The 14044-nt window shown below is 48.6% G+C and overlaps 1 protein-coding gene across 1 annotated transcript in view; it reads right to left on the reverse strand.

Moving 5' to 3' along the window:
- Positions 1–14044, reverse strand: part of DOCK2 (dedicator of cytokinesis 2) — a 389839-nt gene that overhangs the window by 336604 nt on the left and 39191 nt on the right. Inside the window, exons 9-13 of the mRNA XM_069484225.1 lie at positions 10870–10951; positions 5538–5673; positions 3219–3294; positions 2220–2296; positions 1542–1667 (exon numbers count right to left, since the gene is read on the reverse strand). Of these exons, the coding sequence (XP_069340326.1) occupies positions 1542–1667; positions 2220–2296; positions 3219–3294; positions 5538–5673; positions 10870–10951 (497 nt within the window). The remainder of the gene's footprint in view (positions 1–1541; positions 1668–2219; positions 2297–3218; positions 3295–5537; positions 5674–10869; positions 10952–14044) is intronic.

A 14044-nucleotide genomic window follows, 5' to 3' on the forward strand; every position in this document is an offset into this window, starting at 1 on the left:
AGGAACAGTAGGAAATCAATTGCAATAACGGAGGTAGGATGGTGAAAATTGGCCATGTTTTTCTCTACGATGAAATCATTTAATTTTCATCCTCTAGTGACACCTTCTGGGCAGGCAAAGGAAAGCACCCACTGAATTGATCTTGCCCGTGAACAACCACCAAACCCGCACATGCAGGGATCTTCCACTGCCTGCAGAAGCAGAACAGAGCGGCCGTCCAGGCGTCCTAGGACATGCGGTCAGGGACAGGCACAGAGGATCTTCAGGAAGGAGGGCAGGGCAGTAAGAACAGGAAATCCCAGGAGGGACTGCACAAGGTAGTAATCGAAGTCTCAAGTAAAGCATTTACGAATAAGGCCCTCAGTGGACCCCAAGCCAACGCGGAAAGAAAGGGTGAGTCAGCGACAGCAGTCACGGACACGGGCTTAAGACAGGAGGAGAGGTTTCAAAGAGCACTATTATTGTCGAAAGACAAAATTACAACAAATTTAGCTTAAAGATGGTTTATGATTCTAGAAGACTTCATTCCATCAAACAGGGTAAGTTCCAATGAGCGGAGCAGAAGCTGTTTGCTCTATGGACAGAGAGGGCTGAAAAAGGCGGAAGCAAAGAGTGAAAGGTGACCTGGTCGTCAGAGTCACTGCCCTTGTCACAGGGAAAGAGAATAATGGGAAACTAACTGACTGGTCAACATTAGGTTGCTTCGGGTTATCTTTGGTTGTAAGGATTAATACAAAGGAAACTTCATTCCCATGTCGAGTAAAGGTTGCAACTGGCCCGTCTGGGAAACAGGCTGTTCTCTCTCTCCTGATGTCTCCCAAGGTCGGATAACAACTCAGTTTGGGCTTGTCAGTCACCTGGAACTTGAGTATGGGTGGCTCAGTTTCAATCCTTAGCCTGGTCGGTTGGGGCCTAGTGCAGGAGCTCAGCCCAAAACAATTCCCTCCGATAATTTTTGTTCAACATTATACAATCTCACTTGTTTTGTTTTGTTTTTTATTACACACACATTTGGAAAAATGTTAACAGTAGCGGTTACTTCTGGAAACACAGATTTGAGGGAGCTTTTAACATTTCACTTTATACCTTTTCATGCCATTCGAATATTTTACAATGAGCATGAATTCTTTTGGTAATAAAAAAATAGCTTAAAAATTGAAGAGAATGACAATATTCCCCCAGAAAGAGTGGAATTGTTCTGCATATGTAGTAAAATAGAATGATGTCCATAATAAATTATTAAGTGATAAAGCAAGTTGCAGAACACTATATAAAGTATATTATTAAGTGAGGATATATAAAGTATATAAAACGTGATCCCATTAGTGAGGAAAAAGTACGTGTGTGTATATTTATGTGTTCCTGTTTATTTTGTGAATGCATAGACGTTTTTGGATATGAAAAAATCGTTTTTAGTGGCTACCTTCAAGGAGACACAGAGAGAGGCGGCGAAAAAGAAGGCACTGACTCTTTAAAAAAAACCATCAGATAAGCTGAATTGCCCCATCCCCCAGGGCAAGGTCAGAGCAGCTGTGTCCCACCTGGCATGATGATCTCTGGGAAGCCCAGCTTCCTGGCCACCACGGTGGTCCTGTCCACCAGGTGCGGATAGTCCTTGCGGATCTGAATGATGTCACCCACCAGCATCTTCATGGTCACCCAGAGACCTGGAAGGGAGCACTCACCATGAAGACCCAACTTCTTCAAGGTGTCCTGTTAGTCTACCCTCCCCTGACCTCTGCCCCCTGTCTCTTTCTGGAGGAGACCACTGGAGGCAGAACCGTATGGCCACAGACGCAGTGACCCAGCCCGGGGAGGGGATCCGGAGCAAGACGCCTCTGGGTCTGAATGCCCCTGATTGCTCCTAGCAGTGTCAGCCTCTGACAAATTATCCCAACCCTCCACCCCCATCTTTTCTTAAGTGAGAATGACACCATCTATCTCTCAGGACCGGGGTCAAGATGAAATCAAACAAGGTCACTTATTAGAGTGCCTGACACATAGGAGATGTTCAAGATGCATTAATTCCTGTCTTCCTTTAGGCACTCAGACATGCCTCCAATTGGCTTTAGGAGATGCGGTTTCCAACCCTATGGATCCCATGCTCCCATTCTTCCCAGGGGTCTGTGCGGAAGGAGGCTCAGTTTCCCAGGGTTCAGGATTTTTATCTGCTCCTGGGCTGGTGGAGGTTCAGCCCACTCTGCCTGTAAGCACAGTACCTTGCCCTCCACTGTCCCCCTTAGAGGCTGTGACTTTGCCCAGCAGGCTGTGTAGGAAGTCATTCTCAGCTGTGACCCTGGAAAGGAAAAGAGAGCACAAAATGTGAGCATGGTACCTACCAGCGGTCCCCAACTTGTGATTTGAGGTGCCCTAGGGAGCTTCCCAATCCCTCCACATGCCTTAGGTGAAAAGTGAGCCTGCCTGTGTCAGCTCAGAGAATATGTATGCCAACAAGAACACATCACTCTTTTCACAAAGCAATGTGGCTCTGACATTTGGGAATACCAATGTCACAAGTGGAGGCCATATTTTTATTCCCTAGGAAGATACTTAAAAAAGGAAGGATTCCCAAGCCCTCAACATGAGTATCTGCTCGGCAAGGTGGCAAAGACTGTAGCTGCTCCTGCTAAGTTCTAATCATGTGCCTTACCCAAAGTCACTGGCCTCATCACTTGGACCATCCTTGGGGTTAGTAAGCGTTGGCATTGCTCTCAAACTGGGGGTCCTGCTTTCTCAGAGACGCCTTTTAGAGCAAGGAGAGGATCTTCACCTTCCTCACCACCCCTGTTCTAACCACAGGTATGTCTATCTGCCCCTGAGAACCAGGCTAGGGTTCCCTGTCACGCGCTCCTGCTATGCTGCTGCTCCACAGCTGCATGGCTCCTGCTACGCTTGCAATTGATGCGTTAATCTTCTGCTGAACATCTGTTTAATTCCCCCTCTAAACTGCGAGCTCCATGAAGACAGGGCCAAGCCAATCTTCTGCACCTCTCCATCCCCCACACCTAGCATGGAGCCAGCCTCTGCCAGGCCTCCAGTAAAAGTCTGTTGAATAAAATAACTTCTGATGAATGAAGGGGAGAAGAGCCTGGGCGCTGAGCCCACCGTGCTCAGCCTGCCTCTCACTAATGCAGGGAACAGTTCACTGTGTCCTCAAGCCGCCCTTGGTGACAAAGGGTGTGACTCCAGAGAATGGAAAGAAATGGGAAATCTCTTACGGGTGGAAAGGAATGAAGTGCTGCTTTTCTTCATCACTCTCTGCTTTCCCCTTGATGATGTCTGTTATATCCATCACTAGAAAGAGGGGAGAAATGAATCAGTGGTTCAGCGTCCCCCTGCTCAAGGGATAGGATGATAATGGGAGGAGACTGCAGGGTAGGAGGCAGGGCCTGGGCTTCCCGGGGGTCAGAGAGGCCTAAAAAGGAGAGCAAGCCAGTGCTGGATGACACAGAGACAGCGCAGTTTCCCCACAGGCAGCACCTGGGCAAATGGCTCTGGGCGGAGCAGGCTGGGAGGTCAGCAGGCCAAGAGAGCATCCAGCAGCCAAGAGACCAAGAGGAAAGCCTCAGAGCAGTGGGTATGGAAATAGACAATTAGGTTTGCATAGGACACGTATATACTGAGTGTCTACTATGCCTACAAAACCCAACTGCAGTGATTGGGTCTCTGTAGGACCTGAGAACCTAATGAAATATTCTGAAATTCCAGAGGGATCGTGGATCCTCTGAAACTTCTTAACTCAGCCACTGAAGGTCCATAAGACCAAGGTAAAGCACTCCTGCCCTAGAGTGGGGATTAGAGGAATGGCTGGCTGGAGAGAGGGCTGAGAAAAGCTACTCAAATAGAGCGCACACCCTGGTAACATAAAATACCTCAAATACTGAGGCACTGGTCAGGGAGCCATTAAAATTGCTTGTGCAATAATAGACCGCCGACTGCATCCAGCAAGAGAGGGGAGTCAGAGAGCAGGGAGGAGGAGGAATTGTCCGAGTCTGACCAGTATCCACTCTCTGAGTCACAGACCTTCCTTGCCCATTCTCACTGCCAGTGATTTGGGTAAGGTGCTCTCCCTCTGGCTCCAGGGTTGTTCATACGACCTGACCTGGAGGATCAGAGAATTATATCCTCCACCCAGAGTATCTGCTTCTGAGATGAATACAAGAGCTCCCGGGGCTGCTGCTGAAACTAACGAGAAAGAAGTACATTCTTTCCACTGGGTGGCTAAGTGGTAGGATGCAAGCTTGGAACAGCTGGCCGGTATTTTGCCAACTCATTGGACAGTCATCTTCATAATAAGCCAGGAAGAGGACACAAGGGCTGAGCAAGAGAGAGGCAAGTTTATTTGAGTTTCTGGATCCAGCTATGCCTGAAGCAGTCTGTCCCTAAACCTTTCAGCTACACCAGTAAATAGGGTATCCTTTTTTTTTTTTTTTTTTTTTTTTTGCTCCTGCCAGTTTAGATCAGATTTCTGTCACCTGACACCAAAAGAGAGAGCAGACTACAGCTGAAGACCAAGGCACACTTTGAAAGAATGAGGGTTGGCGGACCCTCACTGCCTTCACAGGAACAATGTGATGTCAGGAATGTCCGGAGCAGATGTCATGGATTAACCAGGTCCAAGTTATGGATCCCTCATTTGGCACATGACTAAACTGACCTCCTGACTGGCTAGCTATCGGCAGCATCAGCTAGCTCAGCTCAACATCTTCCCTCTGCCCCTGCCCGTGGTGCCAGGGGGTAGCTGGAGAGCCAGCAGGGCTCTGACTGCAGACCAGGGCATCCCGAAGTGAGGAGCTTCAGCCCTGACTTGAGACACGGTACACAGAAATTATAAATGGTGCACTATTAAAAATTTATACTTTAATAAAAGAATAAAACTGGCATATCCAAATGCCATGCTCACAGGTAAATTGTCTTTTAAGAAAAACGTGCTTTAGCTTAAATAAAGTGGGTCGATTAAAAGAAAATATATTAGGTAAATAACAGTGCGGGTTATTTACCCCATAAAAGCGGGACAAGAATGATGAAGCCCTGAACACCCCGAGGAAGCTAACGCTCAGCGAGAAGCGAGGAGCCGCTGCCGCGGGCTCTGCGTCAGGTCACAGCCTCTCTCAAACGTCGCTTCCATCTGGGACCGAGATGTATGGGAGGTGACTCATTCTGTGTAACTGCATTTCCTGCCCTGGATAGTTTTTTTTTTAAATGATTTGCTCCTCATAATTAGATCCTGCCTGTATTGTTTTTCCTTTTTCACGGCACTGGGGAGCGAAGGCGCCAACTGCTCAGACAGCGCCGCGCCCCCAGCGCTCCGCTCCAGACACGAGGATCCCATTACTCACTGCACGCATCATCAATCTGGACTTAGTCACCAATTATCTCGATTTAGTCACCAGCAATGTAGTTATTAATGGCTGTCTGGCATAAATTTTGCAGGGGTGGGGGCGGCTGGAGGAAGTGGGGAGCGAAGTAATCTTTAAAATTGAGCCGTATAAAATGTGCGATCCAGTGAACACTAGCGGCGCAGAGTGTGACGTTACCTGCCACCCCAAAGGGCCTCCTCAGTCCCTGCGTGCACTTCTTTGTGTTCGTATCCTTAAGATCCATCTTCCCAACTCGGACTATTTGACAGATCAAGTAAATTTTATCTCTGTTGAGGTCTTTATTTCCAAGATCCTGCGGGGCAGGAAACAAAGAGGAACACATCACATGCTGAACAGAAAATCAAGTGGAAAAGAAAGCCCAGGAATGGTCATTGCTGAGGGATGCGCTTAACATGAGGTACGTGCACCAATCACACCATCAGTCTTGCAAAAGGTAGAAAACAAGGCTCTCACACCCATTTCATAGATAAGAAAAGTGAGGTTTGCAAAGGACACTGACTGAGACGACTCTGGTGCTTAATCCCAATTCTTCCACCTCAAACTGACAGGAAGAGAGAAGGGTCGAAGCATGGTATGGGTTGTATGGGCAGGATTCCCTGTATTTAAGGTGACGGATCCAAAAATAGCATTGGCTACAAATGACTCCAACGGTCTCATCATCGCTCAGCACCTCTGCGCGAGAAGGCCAGAGGAAGAGGGAGATAATAACAGCTACCACCCACTGAACACATGGGCTGGGCTGTGGTGGTACCAAATGACCCCAATATGTCAGAGCTTATGCTAGTGATTACTGCTGGTGCAGGCCGCAGGGCCAGTGCAGGTGGGTGGGGGCTCTGCGCACTTACTCACTCTGGGCTCCCGGCTGACAGCTCTATGTCAACACAGGTGCTTCCACTGTCCCTGCAGCAGGGGAAGGGAACATGGCAAATCACTTACCAGCTCTTAAATCTTCTACCCAGAAGAGACACACATCACTTCTGCTTGCATTTCATTGGTCAAAGCGAGGCATGTGACCCGCCTAACCTTAAGTGGGCAGAGAACTGCACTCAGCTGTGTGTTTAGGAGGAGGAAACCCGAAACCGGTGAGCTGCACTGACGTCTTGTGCACTGTGCTCAGAGGCTCAGACGTCATCGTCGTATTTGATACCTAACAACTCTCTGAAGCACATACAATTATTGCATCCCCATTTTACAGATGAGGAAACTGAGACACAAAGGAGATAAGGAGCTTCTCCAAGGCCATAACCTCAGCCCATGAGACTCTGGGCTTTGAGCCCAGTCATTGTGACACCAAAGACCACAAACACAGCTGCTACGTTAGAGCTCCCTTGCCATCAGAAAGGCACACAGGAGGGAACACCTGGCTGCTCTGCTCAAAGATAAAAGCTTCAGTGATCCTGGGGCCCCCGACAACTGGGATCAGCTGGGGAAGGAACAACCAGGCCCACTGTTGGCATCAGAGCAGAGAACGATGGGCCCGGCCTCACCAGTCCCTTCTCCTCTGAGTTACGTCTCGTGTGGGCCTAAGAACAAGCTGTCAGACCCAGGGCCCAGCGGAGCAGCCACCCCCAGCCTCTCACTGTGGCTGGTTTGGGAGGAAGAGGGGGGGTTGTGCACAGTCTCTGGAAACAAGGCAAGACCTTGATGTGGTCCACACCTTCCTGCTTGGGTGCCGTGATGGCTAAATTTGATGTGTTAGCTTGGCTAGGCTATGGTGCCTGGTTGATTGGTTAAACACCATTCTAGATGCTGCTGTGAAGGTATTTTGTAGACCTGATTAACATCTGCAATCAGTTAACTTTAAGCAAAGGAGATTACTCTCCAAATTGCCATGGGCTTCATCCCATCAATTGAAGGCATTAAGAGCAAAAACTGAGGTCTCCCAGAGAAGGAGGAATTCTGCCTCAAGACTGTAGTATAGACATCCCACCTGCATGTCCAGCCCACCAGCCTGCCCTACAGATTTCAAACCTATGTCCTACTGATTCTGCTTCTCTGGAGAACCCTGACTGGCACAAGCGCTGTCCTTCGCCCAGCTGGAAGAATGGACACATGCTTCTCTCCTCTCCCACCTCTCACTCCTGGCCAGAGAGAGAGGAGAGGCGGGGAGGAGTGGGCTTTCAGGCTAAGAGGGCCCCCTCTATTCCTTTGCCTTGCCCTGTAGGCATTTGCGTCTGGGGTCCCAGTTATCTCACCTCCAGATGGTTGAACAGCCTCTTCTCTGGCCTGCTTGACTCCTCCCTCCAACCCAGCCTGAAATCTTTTACCAACTCACCTTTAGACGTCTCGTGTATTATTTCATTTCTCTCCACACAACATTAATAGCTTCCTATCACCTGCCCTATTAGTTCTCATCTTCCCCAGCTGATGCGAAAGGGCCTAGACAAGATAGATCCAGCTGTCCCATCCAACCGATTCCCCACTATTCTTGGAAAATAAGTGCTCCATTTTTGTCACAAAGATCTCTTTACTGCTCCGTAAGCACACACGGCTCACCCGACTCTGGATCTTTCTCCCCAACCACCGTCTCCCACACCTCTGCCTCCACTGCCTGCCCCTTCCTCCTCTCCATACCCAAGTCCCTTCCATCTTAGGAACTCAAATCCTGCTTCCTTTAGAATGACCTTCATCCCTAATTACTTCTCTCCTCCCGTAACAATTATTCATATTCCTGAGATATCTAGATTGTTTCTCTCAGAGGCATTCCAGAGCCACCGAGGCCCTGGCATCTGAAAGATTCGAGATGTTATGGGCTGAATTGTCCCTGCTCTACCCACCCATCCCCCCAAATTCACACATTGAAGTCCTAACCTGCAGTAACTCAGAATGTGACAGGCTCTTTAAGAGATAATTAAGTTAAAAAGAGGTCATCATTAGAGTGGGTCCACATCTAATATGGCAGGTTTCCTTATACGAAGATATTAGGACAAAGACACACCCAGAAGGAAGACCGTGGTGAAGACAGAGGGAGGAGTCAGCCACCTGCAAACCAAGACGAGAGGACTCAGGAGAAACCAACCCACCCAACACCGCAACCTCAGCCTTCAGCCTCCAGGACTGTGAGGAAATCAATTTCTGTGGTTTAAGCGAGTCAATCCGTGACACTTTGTTATGGCAGGCCTAGCAGCTAACACGCTAGCTAAACCCAAAGATTCTTGTATAAGCCCCCATTCCACCCCCTTCTCTGAAAACATTTTACTTGCTCAGAGGAAGATGCCAAGTCTTTAAGCACTGTATCACTGGAGAGCCCCCACCCCTGCACTGGAGAATCCTAACATGTTATATAAACTCTAGCAAAATGCTTGAGCATTTTATAATTATTCTCTGGAGGGCGCATAAATGGGCAACCATTTGCCAGTCTGTAGTGTCCCCAGTCTTTTCTACTCTGGCCTTACGAAACTTGGACTTGTTGGGGAAGCAGGGCGATGGAACCTAGAGCGCATGTCCCCTGATTTAGTAATTCTTGAGTGCTCCCTTATAGTCATTCTTGTTTCCTGTGTGTTAGCAGCCACCCCAAACTGGGCTAAGTCTTAGGGAACCTCCTGCTATATGCTGCTTTCCTTTTACAGGGCCAGGGAGGGTGAAGCCTTATAAAACAGACACAGGGTAAGTCAACAGTCGCAGGACACACATGCCAGCTCCTCGGGCTCTGGGAGCTGGAAGCCTGCCCCCGAAGACACTCGGAAGAGCCGGCATCCAGAGAGGAGGATAAGGCCAGCAAGACACATGCCTGCCAAGTCTTATCTCATCTCTAATTGGAACGTCACCTCGACACCCAGTTGAAAGTAACTTCCAGTCAAATACCATCACATCACCCTGTTTTAATTATCTGCATTGCTTGGATTGCTTTCTGGCATCGCTCTTGTTTATTTACTCATGTATTTATCATCTTAATTCACCCCATTGCCCCATGAAAGCAGGGGCCTGCATCGGCTTGTTCACTATCGTCTCGCCAGCACCTAGCATGGGGCTTACACACAGTAGGTTCTCATTGCACAGCTGTTGGATCAACACATGAGAGCACCAAGACCTTCCTCATCTCAAAACGAAGACTCTGATCATCTCCACAGAGGGAGGTGTCAGCCTGCTGAACCAGCCAACCAAGCTCTCAAGTCACTTGCTCGGAGGAGCAGAGCCGTGGCACGGGTAGAATTCCGCCACGAAGGCAGGATCCCATCCTCATTAATACTGCGTGACACAAATTCACTGATGCTCTTTCCCTCATGTTTACATCATGAATTGGTTCTCTGCAAAATGAACCACTGATTGATTCCCCGTCCTTCTCCCTCTCACGAAACATCTGTCTCGTGGTGTAATCAGGAAGCCCCGTGGGACTCTCCTATTTATCAAGAAAATAAATAGGCTCCTCCTTCTAACTAATAATAGATAAACCAGACGGAGGCACATTTATATACGCCGGGAAAACATCGTCTGAGCAATTAGGGCCTATGATCCTATTCCATGCCTCTGGCCGGTTTTTTAGAAAATAACAAACAAAATAAATCAGCTCTACCCCAATCTAATGACTATGTGACATAAGACATTGCCCTAAATGGGCTGTAACTGGAAAATTATTGTAGAGCAAGGAAGGTTAATCTAGCACGTCGCTCACTCCTGGATGCGACTCGTCAGTTTTGGTCAAAGCCCAGATCCCTCCCCGGCTCCTCCTCTGTAATTTCTCTTGCTCATACAGGCAGGGCAGGGAAAGTCTCACAAATGCTTTTCTCTCCAAAGGAGCTTGCGGACGACACCAGTATCCTTGGGTGTCCTAACACAACCTTGCAGAGACAGGACAAGAGAGGGGTCTCTGCTGGCAACTAGAACCCTTTTTATCTCCTCTTTCCACTGCTTCCCCCATTTAGAGCCAAAAAGCCTGGTTCACGCTCAGAAGTAAATCATCCAAATAACAATTGATTTCAACATTTCTACATATAAATCTTGCCAGTGAGCACTGGTATTTAGAAGGATGATCCTAAGGGCCTGCCAGACCTTGAGTCCTCTATGACTTACTTATGCTCAGGGTGTCTGGGTGAGCAAGGCAGCCAATGCTCTGGGAAGGTTCTATTTTTTTTTTTTTTCTGCAATACTTTAGAAAGGTTTTCAGAAAGGCCTAAACCAAAGAAAGGAACTCAGGCTAACCGTGGATTAACCAGAAAACTGAAATGGCTGCTGTGCCCAGTTCACCAGGCACCGTTGCTCAAAGGGCTTTGAGCCTGTCCACACAGCACTCTGCATGTGATCCCTGTGTGTACGAGAGTGAGAAAGAGCCAGGGAGGGAGGAAGACAGACAGAGAAGGAGAAAATCCATCTTCCCCAAAGCTTCCTCTGGGCACACGACGTCCTTGGTCAGCGTCAAACCTCTGCATAAAGCCCAGAACACGGCTCTGCGCCGAGGCCACGCGCCATCCTGACCAACCGAGGGCCTCATCGCCGAGATCACGCCCTTGTGAGTGTGCAGCGAGGTGAGGAGCAGAGCGCGCACACTCACCGTGAAGACCACCTTCAGGTTGTTGAGCATCTCGATCTCCTTCGGGAAGCCCCGGCTGCCCCATCGCACCAGGTAGTTCTCACTGTGGGAAGAGGAGCGGCAGCCGGTTACTGCCGGAGCGTGACATGCATTCAGTAAAACATTCCCTGCGCCTCTGCCGGGTGCCCAGCACCGTGCTGGCTGCTGGGGACATGGTGGCGTTTGAGACAGGCATGGTCCTTCCTTCCCTCCGAGAGATCGGTCGTGTTGGGAGAGGGACATTAGACAGGCAGGGGCAAAGAATTACTAACGAGTGTTTCCACAACCTCTTTCTCTCCCCCATCTGCTAAGCAAATTCTGGCACAGCTGTCTAATATTTTCAAAGAGCAGCTGGATACTCTGTAGAGGTTACTGAGAGTGGCAGAGATGAAGGGGGAAGGATTTTAGTATGTTTTAGTGAACATTAAGAATACATCTGCCCTTTCCAGCCCATTCCCCTTTCAAGACTAAGTAAAGATTTGAATTATTTTAAGTTACCCTTTGAGCTTAAGACTGTCTCCTTGAATGGAATGTCATGCTGTGATGGACCATATAGGGCCTCAGGCATTACCTCAAGGTCAATTCAAGTATTTAAACGCAGTTGTGTGATGCTATTTATATAAAATTGTGCTACAGGTTGAGCATCTCTAATCTGAAAATTTGAAACTGGAAATGCTCCAAAATACAAAATTTTTTGAGCGCCAACATGATGCTCAAAGGAAATGCTCCTTGGAACATCTCGGATTTCGAATTTCCAAATTAGTGGTGCTCAACTGGTAAGTATATATAATGCAAATACTCCAAAACCTAAAAAAATCTGGAATTCAAAGCACTTCTGGTCCCAAGCATTTCGGATAAGGGATACACACAAACGAAAAGTCGAGGATGTGGTGAGAATGTTTATCAAAAGGGCCTGACCTAGGTTGGGTGGGTAGAGAGGACTCTGCGGAGGAAATGACATGTGATAAAGTTAGTAAGGAAAATGTCTCGGGCAGAGTAAATGTGTGTGTGAAGACCATGAGGCAGGAAGGAGCTTGATGCAGCTAAGAAACAGATTCAAGGGGAAAGTGATAAAGGAAAAACCAAAGGAAGAGGCCAGACCAAGTAGGCTTTAGAGGCCATTCAGTGATTTTGACAGGATGCTGAGTCATGGAAACCCACCGAAGGGTATTATGAGGGGGGCAGTCACATGGTTCTGACATGTGATCATTTACCACCTCACACCTTCTATAATAGCAACCGTACACCACCCCGTATGGTCAGTGTAGCCACACCAGGGAGATCAGGCAGTCTAGCACTTATAGTTAGAAGAAGCTTAATACAGTTTGCTGAGTTGCATCATTAGCTTTTCCCATGCCACCTAGGAGCATGTAGTTGATGCCAAATAAATGCCCTATTTTTCTGAATTAGAAAAAAAAAATTAAAAACCAAGTTAGCCCAAGAAAGTATAAGAGAACTCAGCAAAGTTAAAGAGAATTGCCTTCTTTTTAGAGCTTTCTTCTCTCTGACGTCTTGCTCCTTTCTCTGCACTCACCCCGACAAGGTTAAGAGAGCAGTCTGGGCAAAGTTCAAGGGGGAAACCGAACCAAAAGCAAAATGAACACGGCCCAGGATTAATCAATGCTTAATACTCAATCAAGTTAAATGTACCTTTTCTTTCTTTCTTTTTTTCTTTTTCAGTAAGATCTAAAAATTTTACTGGAATTTGCAACAAGCTACCCAGGAAGGCTGATTCCAAAAAGAACTTTTTTTTTTATTTTAAATGCATTGTCATTGGTTATTTCTGTACTTCTCGTTGGTTAATTCTGTACTGTGCTTAGTGAAACGCCTGGGTATTTTCTAATACCTTCCACCACACGTAGCAAACCCTTTAGTGGCCCAACACGCTGTATCTAAACAGCAGGTACCAACAATTTTCTTCTAGGAGAACTACAGTCATAAATAAGAAAAGCAATTTAGAGGGCCGAGCTGGCCCCATCCATCCTTGCCCGGGCAGATGTGGGTGGCAGAATCCGAAGGCGGGGGAGACCTCCTCCAGACGACACCTCCTCAGAGGAAGGGGGGCCTTTCCGGGTCCTGCGTGATCTCTGTAGACACGAGCCTTATTACCAGCCTCATACCTCAACTGCTTCTTTTTTGTCCTACAAATATTTACCGTGAGTTTCCCAAACAGTGTCCAACGTGACGCCAAAAGGGATCCACTGGGGATCTGCCCATGATTCGGCCCAACAGTGAGGGGTCAGGTCAGTCCCAGCTGAATTCTCCCCGGTGCACACGGGGGCCACACCGAGGATGCCTCAGCTTCCCTGCTGCTCACTGTGTGTCCCCCTGGCTGGCTGGAGAGCAGCAGGAGCAGCAGAAGCCGCTCTCCAGAGCCAGACTGACACGGGGACTGCTCCCCATTCCCCGCCCGGCCCTGTGTCGGGCCTCCTCTCTCTTCCTCTGCTTTCTCCTCTTTTTCACTGTTGCTGGTTTCCTCCCCTTTTGTCCTCCTCCCGCTCTCATTCCCGCTCTTCCACTCTTCCGAGGGCTGTCCCTGTCTCCGACACTCTCTGAGGCCCCCCTCAGGCACGCCCCATCCAGCACAGCACACAGGGTGGCACATCAGGGGGCACAGCTGCCCCTTTGCTGAGCCGTCACCTCCTTCCACAAAGCCGGTCCCCACCTGTCACCAAGATGGGCCAGTAGACAGGCTTCCTGGTCGATGTGGCCACAAGGAGTCCCTGTGTTTCCTGAGAGGCAGGGAGGGTCCACGGAGCACTTTCAGGACCTTTTTCACAGGTGCCTTGGGAGCAGCTGACAGGGAGCAGCAATGGGCCCGTGACACACAAACCATTTCAAGCCGGGCTATAAGGGACCAGGAACACTCACTCTCAGTGTCCACTGAGGCAGAGCCACGTGAATTAGGCTGACTCTTTTTTTTTTTCTTTTTTCTTGGAGACATAGTCTCCCTCTGTCTCCCTGAGTAGAGTACAGTGGCTTCATCATAGCTCACAGCAACCTCAAACTCCTGGGCTCAAGCAATCCTCCTGCCTCAGCCTCCCAGAATGCTAGGAATACAGGCATGAGCCACCTCGCCCAACCACGGTGACTCTTTAATATCAGGGATTAGGTGCACTATAAAGAGTAGCTTTCCACGGTAACAGTGCTGCAACCC

The sequence above is a fragment of the Eulemur rufifrons genome, chromosome 10, assembly GCF_041146395.1.
Source record: "Eulemur rufifrons isolate Redbay chromosome 10, OSU_ERuf_1, whole genome shotgun sequence".
Classification (NCBI taxonomy): domain Eukaryota; kingdom Metazoa; phylum Chordata; class Mammalia; order Primates; family Lemuridae; genus Eulemur; species Eulemur rufifrons.